Below are 20378 nucleotides of genomic sequence, written 5' to 3'. Positions count from 1 at the left end.
CAGGGATAAAATTCATTCTGCTAGTGTTCATTATTGAAAAAACATATTCACTTTTAAAGGCATATTGTCACAGACCACTGACCTATTTAATGGTCTAACAAAGTATTACTTGAACAAAAATAATTTGATTAGTCCCTAAATGTACTTTATTCAACCGTCTTCATAACCACCATACTCCATTTATTAATGACATTTTGTAAAAATAATTGAATTATGGCAATGGTCCATAATTCAAAAACTAAAATTGCCGAGAGGGTTGACATGGATTTCACTCCATCATGGTTCAGTTAAGGTGATGCAATAGCTAGATTTGGTTTCCAACACTTAATGTAATTTTTAGTTATTATCCATTATTAGAGAAATAAGGTCCTTAAATCCGTGACAGTATGCCTTTAAGGAATAATGATCAATGTCATCAAAAAATAATTTTAATATGTTCCCATAATATTATTTAAAAAAAATTAAAACCAACAAAAACATTATTTGATGTATAACGTCAATAATATCCAACAGCAATAAACTATACAGTATCCTTTATGTGCAATGAATGTGGACACATTTGGTCAGGAGTCAACCTTTAAAAATCAATATTTTTCAAAACTAAAATTGACTTATAGTCTGTCCCATCATTCTATAAAAAAAAAAATTCTTAAAAATAATTTCTGTTTGGTTTGACTAAGAAGATGGTAAAAGTGCTTTGGAAATAAAAATAATAATAAAAAATACAATTTTTGTGTGCAGTTTACAAATCAATTGGCTCAGAAATAAATAACTTGTAGTAAATTCCATAGTATGAAAAAGGCGTTCCATGTGGGACGGACTATAGATAATGTTTCCCATGGACTCCTCATTTATCATTCAGTGAAGAAATGAATCATTATTGATCGTGGACCATCTTTAGGTGGGGTGCGGGGCAGAGTTCAAGAGTCAACACAACACTCAACAGCAAATGGAACAGATTGTTTCAAAGCGTTGCTGACAAGTACACACGAGGAGAAACCCTCAGATCAGGTCACTTGTGAGGCTTTGTGTCGAGGGAGGACTTCATGTCACTCAGCATGCCCTGGATCTCGTCAAACGCTGCGTCCAAGTCAGCACTTCCTATTTTTGCAGGACCTAAAATTAAACACAAAACATCATCACTTCGGTACATAAGAAAATCATTTCTTACAATAAAAGATATTGCAAACGTTCACCTGCACTCAGATACCAAGGAACATTCAATTACGGTAATTAATGAAAATCTGTACGGTATTCTACTTGTAACATTTATAACATGGGAAGTGGATAAAAGCTGACCGCCATCATTTTACACATGAACCAGAACAGCAATGAAAGAAAGAAATGTTTTATTTAACGATGCACTCAACACATTTTATTTATGGTTATATGGCGTCAGACATATGGTTAAGGACCACACAGATTTTGAGAGGAAACCCGCTGTTGCCACTACATGGGCTACTCTTTCCGATTAGCAGCAAGGGATCTTTTATTTGCGCTTCCCACAGGAAGGATAGCACAAACCATGGCCTTTGTTGAACCAGTTATGGATCAATGGTCAGTGCAAGTGGTTTACACCTACCCATTGGGTGACCGGTCAAAACCCCCTCCGGTCAAAACCCCCTCGGTCAAAACCCCCTCAGTCAAAACCCCCTCCAGTCAAAACCCCCTTATTTAGGAAATAATTATAAGAAATGACAAAATAATTAATACCCAAAATATTTATTCACACTTGCATATTATAACATTTGATTGCATTGCAGAGCATTCCCATCGCACTGTAGACTTAGACTTGTTCTTTTTGGTATACATATATCCTTCATGCAGAAGCTTTTGACCACCCTTGTGATTTTGTATCACTTAATACATTTATTCAGCCATACAAACGGTACATACATAAATACTGAAACACACATACACAAAATATAAACAGGTAGTCGCTGTAATATAAATAATGTCATAAATTCATTTGATAAATCTGTTTGTACAATCTAGCTTTAATGCCACAAATTAATCTGGAAAAGGTGTAATAATGCCACAAATAGCTTTACAAAACTAATCTGTCTTTTGTAAAGTTGTCTTAATGTCATAAATGCATTGAAAAACTTTATAACTTCATTTCTTGTCAACTGTTACTTGCATTTTTCTATCATTCTTTAAGTCTGAGTAACTTTCCAGAAGTTGTCTGAATGTTCTCCACCAGATCTGCTCCTATCACATCGTGTATATGGTACATGACTCCCAACTTGGCCATCTTCGGCCAGCGTCTTTGTTCCAGATTCTTCTGTAGCACCTCTCTGTATTTACTCTTTTTAATCATCATCAGCATTGCCTTACGTCCCCGCACAAAGTTTTTAATGAAGATTCCCGCGTTAGGGATGGCGAGCCACCAACTGCCCACATCTCGAACTGTCAGCACCGATGCTCTCACCAACTGTGTAACTTCCTCATCCTTAAAGCGATAGTCCTTCATCAAAGTTTCCCTGTCAAGACATACATCACGACAATTTTTGACTACTCTTGATAAAAACTTTTCTATAATGTGTTTATGGACGCCTACGTCTCTCATTACACTGTCCACGTGCACCTCGTAGTCGCGGGAAAACACAATACTCAGTTCATTGGGCTCAGCTCCCAGCTTTATCACCTTGATCTCACCACTCTCTTTCAGATCATTAATTTGTTTGTCGACAATTGTTCTGTTTTTCACAATGCTATAAAGCTGGTGCTTCAGCACAATGGGAGGAATTCGGTCATCAAACTTCTCCATAGGAAACAGTTTCTTCATGTACAGCAGAGCAGCCAGGGTGTCATTGGGCATACTGTTCATGTCCACAGACGACAGATCCCCATCTTGTGTGTCAGCTTCATCCTGAGCTGGACGTACACACTTCTTCTTGGGCTTGAAAATCTCGGGGAGCGGACCTCGTTTACGACTCATTTTTTTTAAGACAAAATTATTTTGTCCACAAAATTACTTCTAGGCCTAGACAGCACACCATAGTAGACTAATCCTCTGAAAATGTATCACTTCCATGGTTGTTCACAGAATGAATGATTAATAGACCAGACTCTAACCATTTTCTTGTAGCATCCCATGTGACATTTGCTGCATGTACTCGACTTTCATGTTCAAAAATAACTGCTCAATCATTAATCCCATCAATAGCTAAGATCCCTTCAATAGCTAAGATCACATAAGTAACAGAGATTGCTAATTACTATCAAATTCTTTCATTATATTATTTAAAGGATTTCTCAAGGCTTCCCAATTACATTAATCCCTGCAGCAGCTAGCCAAGATCAAGCTGTTGTTGTTGTTGTTGTTGCTAATTACTATCATGTTCTTTCCTTATATTGCAAATTACTATCAAGTTCTTTCATTATACTATTATATTATATAAGTAGTTTTCCTAGGCTTCCCAATTACATCTATCTCTAAGATCAAACATTTTGTAAAAACTACAATTCTAAGTCTATGAGTAGCTTCACTGAAAGCCTAAAGTCTATGTAGTGTAACATACACTAAATAACAACATAAATAAATATATTTCAGATAATTATTCAAAAGAGATTAAAACAATTATTCATCTATGTAAATATTATACCAACTTTACCACTATAAATACCAAACAATAATAATAAGAGGGGGTTTTGACCGTCTGACTATTTATTGCAGGGGTTTTTGACTGGAGGGGGTTTTGACCGAGGGTTTTTTGACCGAGGGGGTTTTGACCGAAGGGGGTTTTCACCTGGATTGAGCCTTGTGGAGCACTCACTCAGGGTTTGGAGTCGGTATCTGGATTAAAAATCCCATGCCTTGACTGGGATCCGAACCCAGTACCTACCAGCCTGTAGACCGATGGCCTAACCACGACGCCACCGAGGCCGAGAAAAGCAAAGAGAAAGAAGCTGAAGTCACAGTCACATGATAGGAAGCTACATAAGCATACAAGACGGGGCAGGGTGAGGGTTATGGGCAACTGCCCCATATTGCTGGAGCAAAACCTCAAATTTGGAAAAAATTATACAGATATTCGAGAAAAATGTGCTAACCTGAGACCTTTTTACCATCATTTTACTCTCAAAATTAGTTGTAATCCATGTGAAAATGTGTAGTGATATATTTGCAACCCTATATAGCTGTTTGGTAGTAATGCTAATATGAATAAATGTTTTTATGCAGATTTGGGCATTTTCATTTAATTTGGGCAAAAGCCAGCCTGCCACCCTACACAATTGGGAGCCCATATGCCTATGGGAAGCTGGTGTCACTGTCACATGACAGGAAGCTGAAGTCACTGTCACATGACAGGAAGCTGATGTCACTGTCACATGACAGGAAGCTGAATTCACTGTTACATGACAGTATGCTGATGCCACTGTCACATGACAGTATGCTGATGCCACTGTCACATGACAGGAAGCTGATGCCACTGTCACATGACAGGAAGCTGATGCCACTGTCACATGACAGGAAGCTGATGCCACTGTCACATGACAGGAAGCTGATGCCACTGTCACATGACAGGAAGCTGATGTCACTGTCACATGACAGGAAGCTGAATTCACTGTCACATGACAGGAAGCTGATGTCACTGTCACATGACAGGAAGCTGATGTCACTGTCACATGACAGGAAGCTGAAACCACCGACCTACTGGCAGATCAGCCATCTGAGTTGTGTGTGGAAAGACCTATTTCAGGAAGGAAGGAAGGAAGGATGGAAGGAATGTTTTAATTTAATGATACACTCAACAGTTTATTTATGGTTATATGGCGTCAGACATATGGTTAAGGACCACACCGATAATGGGAGAGGAATCCTCCACACAATGAGATCTATTTTAGGAGGAGGATGGCTGTGTACGAGTGCGAGGTCAGGCTATGTTATAAAACAAACACAAGTGCACTACCAGCTTGTGTTGTACTATTATGTAATAGCATAATGACTGTATGATAACATTTTTATAAAGTGGCATTCTACAGTAACAAACTTTCACTGATTATGTGAATGTCTACAATGTACATCAGGAGGAAAAGCCCACCAACCAACAAAATAATTCCCTTGTGTAATTAATGATTTCGGAATATCTGATAAACAACTGTCAATGATTACTTACGAATTTCTATCATCTGAGGAGATTCAATACTGATTTTTGGCTGCGATGTGTTTCTCAGTCGAATACAAAACTGGCCAACTAGAAAAATAAAAAGATTATTTAAATTTAAATAGTTACTAAAATGTCAAAGCAGGTAAAAAAAAATAGGTTAGTGAATTTAAAAAAGAAGCTATATGTTGACAAGAGTTTAAGAATATAATAAAAATGCATAATATGGAAAACACAAAACTTGCATTGGAAGACAACTAGTAAAGGCAAAATGTGAAGAAAAACAAAAAGCCACATCAATTATATACAACTTGATGTGCCCTAAACTCTGTGCAGAATCAATGGCTATCACGGGCGTAGGAAGGTGCCAAAAAGTGGGGTGCACACACACACACACAGATATATATATATATATAGATATATATAAATAAATACATGTATAAATATACAAAAAACATCGCTGCTCCCCCACTTGCTTACCAAGTCAGTGGCTATTAATAACAACTGTCACACAGGTTTCGTGTTTGAAAGATCAAGTCAGGGCTTGAAATACCAGCCTGCAAAAAGCGAAAAGTGAAAAGCAGTCCATTTTTAGACCTAGCAGATGAAATAAAAATTCCCTGGCTAAAACCACCCAAAAATCGCAGGTCATTTTCCAAAGAGATAGACATATATAGGATTATCTAATTTGCTATTTATTTAGCTCAATGATTCTGTTATATTTTAATTCCATAATGCTCAATAATACATCTCAGAGGTCCTAATTTTTCTCAAACCCTCCCCTCAACCCCATCTAGCTTACTTCCAGCAACCCAATAGTAAAGCCTGATGCGTGGTCAGTATAGGATCAGTCTGGGCAATTTTTCGTTCCAGCCAATGCACCAGAGCAGGCTATTTAAAAAAAATTAACAGCTGGTCTTATTTTACTTGCTATTTCAAGCCCTGTACACTGGTCAGCTCCGCATAAGACTAAAATATTCTAGAAAACACTTTCTCACAGGAAAGAAGGAAATGTTTTATTTAAATATGCACTCATCACATTATTTATGGTTATATGGCCTCGGACATATGGTTAAGGACCACACCGATATTGAGAGAGGAAACCTGCTGTCACCACTTCATGGGCTACTCTTTTCGATTAGCAGCAAGGGATCTTTTATATGCACCATCCCACAAACAGGATAACACATACCACAGCCTTTGATATACCAGTCGTGGTGCACTGGCTGGAGCGAGAAATAGCCCAATGGGCTCACCGACGGGGATCGATCCCAGACCGACCGCACATCAAACGAATGCTTTACCACTGGGCTACGTCCATTTCTCACAGAGAGGACAATACAGAATAATTTGTTTAAATAAATACAATGGCTGCAATGGGCAATAACTGACTGTGCCATTAAGAGGGATTGATCCTTCAACCCATCGCATGACAGGCAGGTGCTTCACCACTGAGCTACTCATGTCAGCAGGAATGATTATTCTCCTTTTCATGCTTTTTTTTAGAGTAAATCAAGAAATTAAAAATACTAAGAATATAATTTTTTTTTACCTAGTATGTCATATATTTTAACCAAACTAAAGAAGTTTATCTAACGATTACCTGTTTTTATTCGAATATCGGAAAATATGGCCACCGATCCTTCCTCTTCAAACAGTGGAGCTAGTCTGACTATTGGGGTGCCACTAAATTCAGCTCCTGTAGATCAGAATGAATACAGTCCAAACAGTGACAACCATTCAATGAAATCTCTTGATCATTTTCACTCATTTATCATTTCAAAGTGAACATAACATAGTTATTCAACTTAGTTTGTTTACATGCCAGTTATCTCCCCTTGATTTTAGGACCGAATGTGATGATAAAATAGTACTGGCCTTGGTGGTGTCATGGTTAAGCCATAGGACATAAGCCCGGTACCGGTTCACACCCAGAGCGAGTTTTAATGGCTCAATGGGAAGGTGTAAGACCAATACACCCTCTTCTCTCTCACTAATCACTAACAACTAACTCACTGTCCTGGGCACACACTTCAGCTATCTGGGCTGTGGGCCCAGGACAGTGAGTTAGTTGTTAGTGATTAGTGAGAGAGAAGAGGGTGTATTGGTCTTACACCTTCCCATTGAGCCATTAAAACTCGCTCTGGGTGTGAACCGGTACCGGGCTTATGTCCTATGGATATAAGCACGAAAATAAGTTGAAGAAAGAAGAAAGATGATAAGATGCCCCTGTAAAGAATAATTTATTTCATTGATAGGTAAATCATTTGTTAAATAGGCTTTGATTTAAATATTTTATGTTCTTAAGGATTAGATCTGTGATAAATATATACTACTCAAAAGAATTTAAGGGTCAAAAATTTATAACCAAATAAGTTTCAGAGTGTATTAGATTGATGATGTAAACTACACCAAAAATTTAATTTATTGTTCCATATTTACAAAACCCCACAAATAAACGTCACTGTATACAAGAAAGTCACATGACATGCTGTCAAAGTTGAAGGTTGTCAAACATGGATTTTACACATTAGAACATTCGTTTAATAGTGTGTGAATCCAACCCTGGCGCGAATACACTCGACACATCGTTGCCTCATGCTGTTGATCAGACGTCTGAAGAACTCTTGGGGAATGGACTTCCACTCTGCCATAAGAAGTTGACCCAAATCATGAAGGTTGGCCGGAGGGGCATGGTTATCCCGAACTCTCCTGCCTAATTCATCCCAGGCGTACTCTATTGGGGCCAAGTCAGGCGAATATGCTGGCCAATCCATCCTGGCGATACCTTGTTGTCTGAGAAAGTCCGTTACCACCCTGGCGCGGTGGGTCTGGCATTGTCATCCTGCAGAACTGCCCCGCCGCCAATCTGCTGAAGGCCTGGGAGAACCAACGGCCGGATAATCTCATTCAGATAGCTGATTCCATTCAGATTGCCATCCACCACATAGAGGGGTGTCCTGTGGTGGATAAAGATGCCGCCCCACACCATGACGCTGCCACCACCGAACCGGTGACGTTGTCTAACGTTAACGTCAGCTCCCCAGGACGTCTGTAGACACGAACCCGACCGTCGTTGAACTGGAGACTAAACCTGGACTTATCAGTGAACATCACTCGACCCCACTGAACACGTTGCCACCGCAGATGAAGTGTGCACCAGTGACGTCTGGCCGTTCTGTGACGTGGTAGGAGTGGTGGTCAAACAGCCTGGCGACGGCAGCGTAGATTATTGGCTCTCAGACGATTGCGTATGGTTTGATCAGACACTCGAGTTCCAGTCGCAGTCCGCAGATTATCACGTAATCAGCGTGCAGTGGTTGTGCGTTGACATAGAGCCATATTGGTGATGTAGCGGTCCTCTCTATTTGTAGTGCTTCGGGGTCTTCCCGAACGTGGACGATTTCGAACAGAATTCGTTGCTTGGTACCGTTGCCACAGTCGGCCAACTACACTCTGACTGACACCAAGTCTCAGAGCAACATTTCTTTGCGTATTGCCATCCTGAAGCCAAGCAATAGCCCTTCCTCGATCTTCGATAGTCAGTTGACGTCGTACCATTGTCGAATTTGGAGTGTGCACCGTACACGAACGCAAGCTCCAATTATACGGAAATTCAGCATTGGGAACATGGAATACACATGCAAAGCGTGCAAATGAAGCGCTTTGTGAAAAAGCAAGTTATGGGCACTTAGCAGACCTTTCGCTTTCGCCCTAATTTATGTGCAAATGTAAGCATGTTTTCGCCATTAGAACTAGTCGACAGTGTCAATGACAGTGGATTTTAATTCATTTATGGGTTGCTTAGACCCACTTTCGTCAAAATGGAACAATACCATGCATGACATTATGGTCTAGCTAATATAATTGACATTCAGAAAATAATGTCGAAAATATCGTCTGACCCTTAAATTCTTTTGAGTAGTATATAATACGTCTAGACAGTTATTTTCATCCATTTAAATTATTCATGTTAAATTATTTATCCCATTGCTGACTGGGTCATTAAGATTATCTTGTGATAATTTTTGTCACTGTACAATAATGACAATGGCAACAGCTACTACTGCTGCTGCTGCTGCTACTGCTACTACTACTGCTGCTGCTGCTACTTACTACTACTACTACTACATGTACAACAACATCTACCACTACTATGATATAACAACTACATCTACTAGTGCTACAAGTATTATTACAACTATTGCTACTGTGATCAACACAATTATGACATTTGATAAAAAAAAACCCAGCAGCTATTATTACTGCTACAACTACTATTACAACTATAGCAACTACATATGCTATTTCTACAACTAATACAACTACACTTCCTACTATAACTACTGCTACTACAAGTACTGCTGCTACTATGATTAATACAACTACTACGACAACCTTCAATAAAAAGCTCGACATCATCACACGCTCCTGCATTAGACTGTACACTGAAGTCTGGGAGAAGGTCACCAGCAAATGACCGTGACACAGGTTCTCTTAGCCACTCCAGAGATGTTAGTGGGAATTCTTAAAATACGAAGAAAAAAAAAAATAATAATAAAAAAGCCATCAAAGAAAAGTTCAATAAAAATAAACAAAATGTGACAACAATAAATGATGCATTCATTTGACAATATCAAGAGATACAGTCTACTTATGGCTTTCAGTTTAAAATATACTGATGTGTCCTTAAATATTCCTTTCACTGATGTGTCCTTAAATATTCCTTTCACTGATGTGTCCTTAAATATTCCTTTCACTGATGTGTCCTTAAATATTCCTTTCACTGATGTGTCCTTAAATATTCCTTTCATATTTCCTTTAAATAAACTATGCCCCATACAGAACAGGACAGCCTACCATGCAGTCCCAGAATAATGGTTGGAATGGGAAATCAAGCTAACACATCCACTATTGGGGACGGATCATGTGACCTCCAACAGAAACTCTACCACAGCTAAAATATGGGCTACAGATATTCAAAGCTGTCTTAGCACTACGATATCGTAAAACCGTACTAGGCTATGACATCACGACACTAACTGTCATAGACTATGATATTGTTTGTTTGTTTTGTTTAACAACACCACTAGAGCACATTGATTTATTAATCATCGGCTAATGGATGTCAAACATTTGGTAATTTTGACAATCTTAGAGAAAACCTGCTACAATGTTTTCATTAGTAAGCAAGGAATGTTTTATCTGCACCATTTCACAGACAGGATAGCACATACCACGGCCTTGATATACTAGTTGTGGTGCACTGGCTGTAACGAGAACTATCCCAATGGGGATCGATCCCAGACTGAATGCGCATCAAACGAATACTTTACCACTGGGCTAAGTCTCGCCCCTCATAGAGTACGATACCGCTGTGATAAGATAGCTTTGAAACTACGGGCCCAGGTTAATAGTTCAGCTTTTCATCATAGAGTACGATACCGCTGTGCTAAGATAGCTTTGAAACTACGGGCCCAGGTTAATAGTTCAGCTTTTCATCAATTTTATCAAAATACTCCACATTTTTATCAAACATTTTTCATATATCAGTGACAGAAATAAGCAGAATTTTTAACTAGTCCACTGGACAAAAAAATCTAGAAATCTACTTGTCCGCCAATATGTTCACTTGTCCAAATAAATGGTTCATTTTATTCAAGTATCAGGATGATTTTTGTGATTGCTAAAAATAAAATTGCACTTGTCAACTGGACAATCACCAAGGCACATTTTTCGCTTGCCCAAATAGATTTTCACTTGTCGAGACAAACGAACAAGTGCTTATTTCGAACACTGTACATACCTTCCCGTCGCATTTGTAGAATTCTCTGAGATAAAATAGCTGAATCCACTGGATCAAAAATCTGAAATTGAAAAGAAAAGAAAAGGGAAAGAATAGTTATTTATTTGAATTAAAATAATAAAACTGCTGATTTTTATTTTGTGAGAACAATCATTATCTTTAATTAAATTTGCAACAAAAAGAAGAAATACATTAAAATACTGTAAAGCAATAATAATTATGTTAACGAAAAGGCATAAATTAAAAATATGCTGATTTATACTCCACATACATGTAAATATATGAGCCTGGATATTTTGACAATCACAAGTAAGGCAGCATGAGAAACTGACATATCAGTCTTGTTGAAATCTGAGAACAAGGAAGGAAATGTTTTATTTAACGACGCACTCAACACATTATATTTACGGTTATATGGCATCAGACTATGGTTAAGGACCCCACAGATATTGAGGGAGGAAACCCGCTGTCGCCACTCTTTTCGATTAACAACAAGGGATCTTTTATATGCACCACCTCACAGATCGATCCAAAACTAACCGTGCATCGAGCGAGCGTTTTTACTACTGGGCTACATCTCGACCTAAATCAGAACAACTTCTCGAAGTTTACACAGCGGTGTGGACCGGCCTTGGTGGTGTCGTGATTAAGCCATCGGACATAAGGCTGGTAAGTACTGTTTCGCTGTCTGGTATCGACTCAAAAGCAAGTTTTAACAACTCAGTGGGTAGGTGTAAGACCACTACACCATCTTCTCTCTCACTAACCACTAATAAGTAAGACACTGTCCTGGACAGACAGCCCAGATAGCTGAGGTGTGTGCACATATACCTGTAAGCACAAACATAAGTTGAAATAAAATGGTGGTATGGACCTACCATGTCTCCAATATCTTCATCTTTTAGATTTAGCAGAGACTGTATGGTATTAAAGCCCTGCAAACATAACATATAAAATACAAACATAACATATAAAAATACAAACATAACATATAAAAATACAAACATAACATATAAAATACAAACATAACATATAAAAATACAAACATAACATATAAAAATACAAACATAACATATAAAATACAAAAATACAAACATAAAATATAAAAATACAAACATAACATATAAAAATACAAACATAATATATAAAAATACAAACATAAAATATTTTTTTAAAACCCCATAAAATACAAAAATACAAATATAAAATATAAAAATGTTATATAAAAAAGGGAAAATCATGCAGTTTCTTTTTAAGACAGTCTTTTGACACTGAAGGTGAAAAAGATGTAAGGTTCGCATACCATCTATTCAGAAATATTTAATATGTCATGGATTCGTTAGTGTATCATGGCTTTATTGGTGTCAAAGTTTTGTTAGTGTGATGTTTAGAGGCACTAGATAGAGATTCATGGAATCAACCACTATTTTGTCCAATGTCCATTCGACTCTGCATTGCCTTGACTGCAGGTAACAAATTCGCATATGAACATTATTTTTATGTATTAAAAACATTTTAAGTGAAAATATGTGAGAAAAAGTTACAAATTTGTTCCCCCTCAAACTTGTTTTCATCTAAAAATTAATCCAGTAGTCAGACGGTTAACCGATTCACAATGGAGATTTGTAATGACTGGATCCTAGTAACATTACTGCGTGGGCTTAACACAGGTATTTCAACAATTTGGGGATCCAATATAATTGGTCTCTAACCAAATTAGGTGGATTCTTAATACGGGTCAGTAATTAATACTGGAAATGAATCAGGAGAGAAAAGGTGGCCATGTAACATAGGTGCAGCCTCTTAGGTAGGTTCGACTGTATGTATTTGAATTTGTACCTTTTTAGCCAACATCCGTGAGTACTGAGACAGTCCACACTTCTCCAACAGTGTGAACAGTGCACACTGCGCTCCGTGCAGCTGTATCCCCTGGAAACAGATACAGCTGCCGCCATGGTTGTCCTGGATGTAAAGACGCAAAAACTGGGCTTGCATTTCAAAACCACAGAACGTCTGGGGAACACCTGCAAAACAAGATAAAATGATATCTTTGACAAAGAAAGAAAGAAATGTTTTATTTAACGATGCACTCAACACATTGTATTTACGGTTATATGGCGTCAGACATATGGTTAAGGACCACACAAATATTGAGAGAGGAAACCCGCTGTCGTCACTTCACGGACTACTCTTTTCGATTAGCAGCAAGGGATCTTTTATATGCTTCATCCCACAGACAGGGTAGTACATACCATGGCCTTTGATATACCAGTCGTGGTGCACTGGCTGGAACGAGAAATAGCCCAATGGGCCCACCGACGGGGATCGATCCCACACCGACCTCGCATCGATCGAGCGCTGTACCATTGGGCTATGTCTCGCCCCCTTTGACAAAGATGATGGTGCTGGTGATATAGTTAATAGGTATGCTCAGGGATGTCATTAATAGGTGGCAGGTGGTGATATAGTTAATAGGCATGCTCAGGGATGTCATTAATAGGTGGCAGGTGGTGATATAGTTAATAGGCATGCTCAGGGATGTCATTAATAGGTGGCAGGTGGTGATATAGTTAATAGGCATGCTCAGGGATGTCATTAATAGGTGGCAGGTGGTGATATAGTTAATAGGCATGCTCAGGGATGTCATTAATAGGTGGCAGGTGGTGATATAGTTAATAGGCATGCTCAGGGATGTCATTAATAGGTGGCAGGTGGTGATATAGTTAATAGGCATGCTCAGGGATGTCATTAATAGGTGGCAGGTGGTGATATAGTTAATAGGCATGCTCAGGGATGTCATTAATAGGTGGCAGGTGGTGATATAGTTAATAGGCATGCTCAGGGATGTCATTAATAGGTGGCAGGTGGTGATATAGTTAATAGGCATGCTCAGGGATGTCATTAATAGGTGGCAGGTGGTGATATAGTTAATAGGCATGCTCAGGGATGTCATTAATAGGTGGCAGGTGGTGATATAGTTAATAGGCATGCTCAGGGATGTCATTAATAGGTGGCAGGTGGTGATATAGTTAATAGGCATGCTCAGGGATGTCATTAATAGGTGGCAGGTGGTGATATAGTTAATAGGTATGCTCAGGGATGTCATTAATAGGTGGCAGGTGGTGATTTTTTGCCGCCTATCAAATCAATTGTTACCGGGTATCGAACTTCCAATAAACGGTGCTTCCTGACCTTTTGTTGAGGGCAGGCAACCATTTGTCGCAAAACCATGTTTAAAAAATCCTCTCCTGTACATCCAGAAATGCTATTTATAATTGAATAGTCTTCTTATATATATATATATATATATATATATATATATATATATATATATATATATATATATATATATATCTATATATATATCTATATATATATATGTAAAAGTCAGCAGATGCTTTGATCATTTATTGAAGTTGTGTATTTTATTAATGTTGTCAGTGTTCTTGCTGCTCCATTTAAGTGGCAAAGGCTGCTCTTGCTTATTGCCGCTCTGCTTTCGTAATTTGCCGCCCCCTTTATTTATCTGTGCCCCTCTTTATTTTTCCGCATCTTACGATATTTTACGGCACCCAGCTCCGCTATTTCAAAATGCAAATTTTTTGTACACACTGAAAACAATTGACGAGTCTGCACATTGGACATCAAAGAAAACAAGTTGTGGTGTAGGCTCTCCACGAGTACTCAGGCACCGGCTGAGTCTAGCAAGACTCGAGTCTGTTCACAAGACTCGAGTACCCGTGCAAGGAAGAGCACTCTCATTTAATTCCGTTTTTATATCATTTTCCCACATGCTTGCCGCCGATTACATTACAGGGCTATGAGACGTGAAGGGAAACAAAAGTGGAATGTGTGGAATACAATACAATGATATGATTTGGAATCCATGTTCAGCGCCAGAATTAAGATGCATAATACTATTTAACTTTATTCCTTAGTCTCATTATCATCTAGTGTAAATATCGGGTACTCAGGTCCGGGTCGAGTTTGACCCTCGAGTACTCAAGTCCAATATTTTGGACTCGTGGAGGTCTTACTGTGGTGTGTACGAAAAAGCAACTGACAAAAACCTTATGACAGTTACCATTAGGTAATTTAACATTTGTAATTTGTATGTTTAATAGACACAATACAGTTTATATTTTATTTGAGCAATGAAAACATTTTGTTAAATATAGTTTCGGCAATCTCCGATTGAACAAATATGTATATGGTACCAAATGTATTACGTGACCAGAACAGTCTTTCTGTCTTTTGTGTCCACAGCTGACTTTCGTCAGATATTTTGACCTCAATTACAGATCTAATTGGTTGTAACTGATGATTTTTACTTACTGTCATTTGTTTATTCAGAAATTCCTAATAAAATATTAGAAACTTTTTATCTTGTTAGGGATATCACCGGTTACACTACTAATGGAAGTGGTAATGTTCACATTAAAAGAATTTATTTTGGGTTCTAAATAATATATACACCGACTTTACAAAAATGAAACTACTTTTATCGGCTAGCGATATCAATGTGATCAATTCATTTTGAAAAAGATAGAAATTTAAAAAAATGAAAAATGTCATCCCACATGAGGGGATCACTTAAAAAATATTGAAATCTTTATTGAAATAATATTAAAACTTTGATTGGTTCACTAAAGTGAATGCTGGTGAATGTTAGACTGACAATATCTCTGCTTCAATAAAATAAAAGATGCTTCAGGCTGTACATCGTACCACCTTTTTTGTACCAGATACCTAGTGACAAAATAAGGGGTAGGTCTTCCACAAACTTTAAAAAAAAATATTTGGCTTTTCTGTTGGTTTTTTCGTGGGTTTGTTTTTCCTTGTTTTTCTTCAAGGGGAGAGGGGTTGAGCAGCTGTCCCCTTTTAATTTGCACCCAGTGAGAACAATAGAAAAAGTGTTTGCAGGATAAAATGGGTTCATGTAATAGTGAAATACGAAACCAAACCTGGATCTTGTGGATCTGAGCTGCCTTCTTGGTCACAGGTGATTGTCGTGAATGTGCTCCAGGGGCCCCTGTTCAAAACAAATTAAATTAATCAAAACAAGTCAAAGAAAATCAATTTCGAGTAAGTACCATTCAATATACCATAACAAGAATAACAAGCTAGAACCATGTCAAACCATTTCAAACGTAACTAGAAAGAGATGAGGCAATGATTTGAAGGTTTGAGATTTTTTATTCTAACTTTCATCAAAGAGGACTATAAAGTAGCCTTTATGTCCTGTAATAACAAGAAGTTTAAATGTTCTGCAATTTCATAACAGCTAGATACACAGTTTTCTGCTCCCCACATTGGAGTTTGTCTGCAATGTTGCTATTTGGAAATATCATTTTTTTCCCTGTTATTTCATTTGATTTGTAAAAGTTGTGTGTAACAATTGTTTGGATTGTCCATAAAATTTCTGATTTCAAAACATAATTTTTTCGTACATAATCTTGAACGCTTTTACTAGTTGATGGGATAGAAGAGCCAACAGGAAGTATTGTATGGGGAGGTGTTGGTATGGTAAAGTTAACAAAAGACTGTTGCACAACATTTGGGTGATAATTAGTTTTATGTTTTTTCACTTCTTTCATGCAACTTTAATGTACCCTCGCCCATCTTTCCACGATCTATAAGTTTCTTACAACATTTACAATACACACTGTGTTTGTGTTCCGACTTTATTACCCACATGTAATATGTCTGCCATCTGTTGTTAAACACACATTCACCCATTTTGATGAGTCGACAAGTGTTAGGAAATTCAAAACGGTCAAAGACTAAAACTTTGCTGTCCACCATTTGCAATGACCTTCGAACTCAACAAAATAATGGGAGTGTTTGAGTGGGCCGTAGGAATTGACAGAGAACTGTCCTACACATTTCCATAAACATAAATACGTAGAATCCACATAGACATAAATGTCTGATTCAGTTCAGATAATTTTAGAATATTCTATTTTATTTAGTTTGCACTGAGATTAAGACTCTTGATTAGTATTTTAGAAACATGTTTCATTTTTAGAATGACCAATCAAGCGCTCCACTAAAGTTATGAATGAATCCTTCTATGAACAATATCGAACATTGATGATGTTTTACGAATGAATTGTTGATATCATTTCGGCATTGTTTACACACCAACGTTCAAGCGAGCACAGAGATCAACAAATGAAAGTAGATACTGATGTATTTTTGGCAATTTATTTAATGTTTCCGAAAGAAGAAAAATGTCTATCAATTTCAGGCTTATATGGCCCAATTTAGGGTATTTTGTGACCTTGCCCGTAAAATATAGGGCTTTTTAGGGCTAGATCATCAAAATAGGGACTTTTTAGGGCAACCCTTCAAATTTAGGGCCTTTTCAAGCATGTTCGAACCTTGATTTAGACTGAATACAATGAAGATTGTCAAATGCTAAATGAGAAATCCCATAATCACATATTAAATGTTTAGCACGTGTATCATGCTGAGAATTTACTGGCCGAATTATTCAGGTGAGGTCTAAAAGAATCCTGTTATTTTCTGTTATTAGTTTTTATAAATATTCCCTGCCATTTAAAAAAAAATCATTAAAAAATATATAATTGTAGTAATTAATTTGGCAGTCATAATAAAAATTCAATAAACGGATTAAGAGGGAGAATGCATTCAAATGCGTGAAATCATGAAAAAGAGGATTTGTGAGATTACTGCTAAACGAATACATATCTCCTGCTGCACCTACTAAGTTTCCGTATATCCTAAGTTTAAGGGCAATAACTCTATCAAAAAGGGGCAAATCCTAATTCAAGTCGAACTTGATCTGTATAACCAGCCTTGGTGGCATCGTGATTAAGCCATTGGACATAAGGCTGGTAGGTACAGGGTTCGCAGCCCAGTACCTGCTCCCACCCAGAGGGAGTTTGAATGACTCAATGCCTAGGTGTAAGGCCACTACACTTTCTTCTCTCTCCCTAACCACTAACAATTAACAACTAACCCACTGTCCTGGACAGACAGCCTAGATAGCTGAGGTGTGTGTCCAGGATAGCATGCTTGAACCTTAAGTGGATATAAGCACGAAAATAAGTTGAAATGAAATGAAAATGCATGATCTGTATAATTCTACAAAATTTCAACTCAATATCTTGAGGCACTACGAAAAAAAATGTGCTGAAAACTAGATGTGGGACTGATGGATGAACAGATGAACAAACAGATGGCATCAAAATCTATCAGCCTTGTAAATTGTTTTTCATGACACCACACCTCGTCATACATCCTCCACTGTGTAACATATTACACACAATAAAATGGAATAAAACCAGGTTTGTCTCATTACTTTACATTATCTGCCCACTGGAGTTCGACAGTTTTCACCATCTGTGGACTGTTCCTGTAGAAAGAAAACACAATATTGTTAAAATGTTTCAAAACAGAAAAATGAACAATGTCAAAATAAAGGTTTGTTTTTTTAATTCAAACAACTATGATGTTAAAATGAATAATATGTCATAACCAATAAATTGCTTTATATATATTTAATTATATTAGTCCTGCAGTGAAATGCTGTTTTGGGGGTCAACCTTGCACTTGCGTTCCTATAAAGTTTTTTTTGCAGTTTTTATATCTTTGAAGGGTGCTGAACAAGAATCCAAGTGATAACATCCTGTCAGGTTTGGGCAATTTGCATAATATGCAAATGAAGTCGGCCATTACCGAAATTCAGTTTTTTGGCTATATCTATGGCTATATATGGGATAGGATGGAAATAATGGTGTCTAAACCTAGGTTTTCATGGTCAAGGAATATAATAATACCAGTTACAAGTGTCCGAGATGGTGGCCATCTTGGATTCCAAGATGGCCACCACAGTGTTTGGCTATATTTATGGGACTATGGCTATATGGGATAGGACGGAAATAATGATTCTAAACCTAGGATTTAAGGGTCTAGCAGTAATGGGTAAGGATAATGAATGCCTGAAATAAGTAGATTAAATGGGTCTTATGATGATCTTTGTGTGAGCTGAACGTGAGGCCGACTGGCCACTACATCTATATGCAGTCAAAGAAATGATGCCGTATTTCTTTGCTGCGGGACATCACCACTATGCCCGTTACAGCCTTTATTACCTGAGGTCGATGGAACGTCTCCCCGGTGACATCTTGCATCATTTCCTGAAAGGGGACCATGTGATGAGGCATAAACCCGGTCTCTGGAACGGTATCTGGTCAGACATGTTTATAGAGAGCACCTTTATGAGATACGGCCACGGTGCTAGAGGCATCATAGGGATCACTCTCAAGCCGTCTGCACTCAAACTTGGGCTCTGAGTATGCATACATGAACCAAGATTGTCAAAGGTGTTGCAGACATATCTAGAGGATACAAGGAGGTTGATGTCACGAGTCATAAAGAAGAGAAACCATCTAGGATCCATGGAGACAACCAAGACAGGTCAAAGATTCGAAAGAAGCTGCAATTATGCATACAGCCACTGGATAATGACGACCATCCAAAAGGCCTGGTGAACATCCAAACCGGACAGATACAACCAGAGTCTGTAAATGTAGAGCACGTTGTTGACATAGGCAAGGCACAGATGATCGCTTTTGAAAGTAGTCTGCCATCTGGCTTCAATGTCCCTCTATCCAACAAGGTTGTCACGATGGCCATCACAAAGAAATCCATCAAGGTTGGGGGCAAAGATGTATACGATGTCAATCTGATATACTCACGTGTTGGGGCTTCAACAAACACGAGACATTGACTTACCAACAGTTCTCAAACATGAACTTGCCCCCATGCCGACCTCCATGTTCACGGAAAATGGCACCATGCGCATAGCGTCAGCAAAGTCTACACTGAAGAAAAAGCTCCAAGTGTTAGTTTCCTCACGTGTTGTTCAGAAGGTAGAAGCTGTTATAATTGACGGTTGCGCTATCCTCTGGTGTGTCCACTGGCCATGTAAGGGTACAGTCAAAGACTTTGTGGACAATGTGTGCAGCTTCATCATCCGTCGAATGTCGCAGGGGGATGTCTATCTTGTATTTGATCGATACTTCGAGTTCAGCATCAAAGGCACAACACGGACAAAACGGTGTGGTTAGCAAGCCAGTAGACACCATCGCCTAACCCTCCAAAGTCCTCTCCCACCACAAAAGGTCGTCCTAACTATAGCGGACAACAAAGTTCAACTCATCAAGTTGATATGCACAGAACTGCTCAACAGAGGGGAAAAGATGAAGAACAAGCTCGTCCTAACTGGCCAAGACCCTGTACCAATGGAAGTCAGCTGCGATGTCCTGAGACAGAGGGAAGATCTAGAACTTTCATGAAGACGCAGATGTAATCATCAAATGTCGAAGCTGGCAGAAGAAAGTGCAACGGCGATGATACAGACGTCTTTGTACTGCTCCTACATTTTTACCACAAACTTGATCTCACGTGCGGCCTAACAGTGGAATCTACTC

The 20378-nt window shown here is 38.3% G+C and overlaps 1 protein-coding gene across 3 annotated transcripts in view; it reads right to left on the bottom strand.

The window, feature by feature from the left end:
• Nucleotides 1–367: 367 nt before the first annotated feature.
• LOC121368321 overlaps nt 368–20378 on the bottom strand; it is a 57446-nt gene continuing 37435 nt past the window's right edge. The window contains exons 13-22 of one of the 3 annotated variants that reach the window (XR_005957503.1): nt 18245–18298; nt 15882–15949; nt 12757–12941; nt 11796–11852; nt 10918–10978; nt 9510–9638; nt 6715–6810; nt 5592–5668; nt 5124–5201; nt 1053–1116 (exon numbers count right to left, since the gene is read on the bottom strand). Coding sequence is in view for 2 of the 3 variants with exons in the window: in XM_041493002.1 (XP_041348936.1) it covers nt 1013–1116; nt 5124–5201; nt 6715–6810; nt 9510–9638; nt 10918–10978; nt 11796–11852; nt 12757–12941; nt 15882–15949; nt 18245–18298 (832 nt within the window). In the remaining variant the exon portion in view is untranslated. Of the gene's footprint in view, nt 1117–5123; nt 5202–5245; nt 5669–6714; nt 6811–9509; nt 9639–10917; nt 10979–11795; nt 11853–12756; nt 12942–15881; nt 15950–18244; nt 18299–20378 lie in introns of those variants that run through there. The other 2 variants (XM_041493002.1, XM_041493003.1) reach the window with 2 other exon arrangements.

This window comes from Gigantopelta aegis, chromosome 3, assembly GCF_016097555.1.
Source record: "Gigantopelta aegis isolate Gae_Host chromosome 3, Gae_host_genome, whole genome shotgun sequence".
Taxonomy (NCBI): Eukaryota; Metazoa; Mollusca; class Gastropoda; order Neomphalida; family Peltospiridae; genus Gigantopelta; species Gigantopelta aegis.
This window is presented reverse-complemented; position numbering and strand designations above follow the sequence as displayed.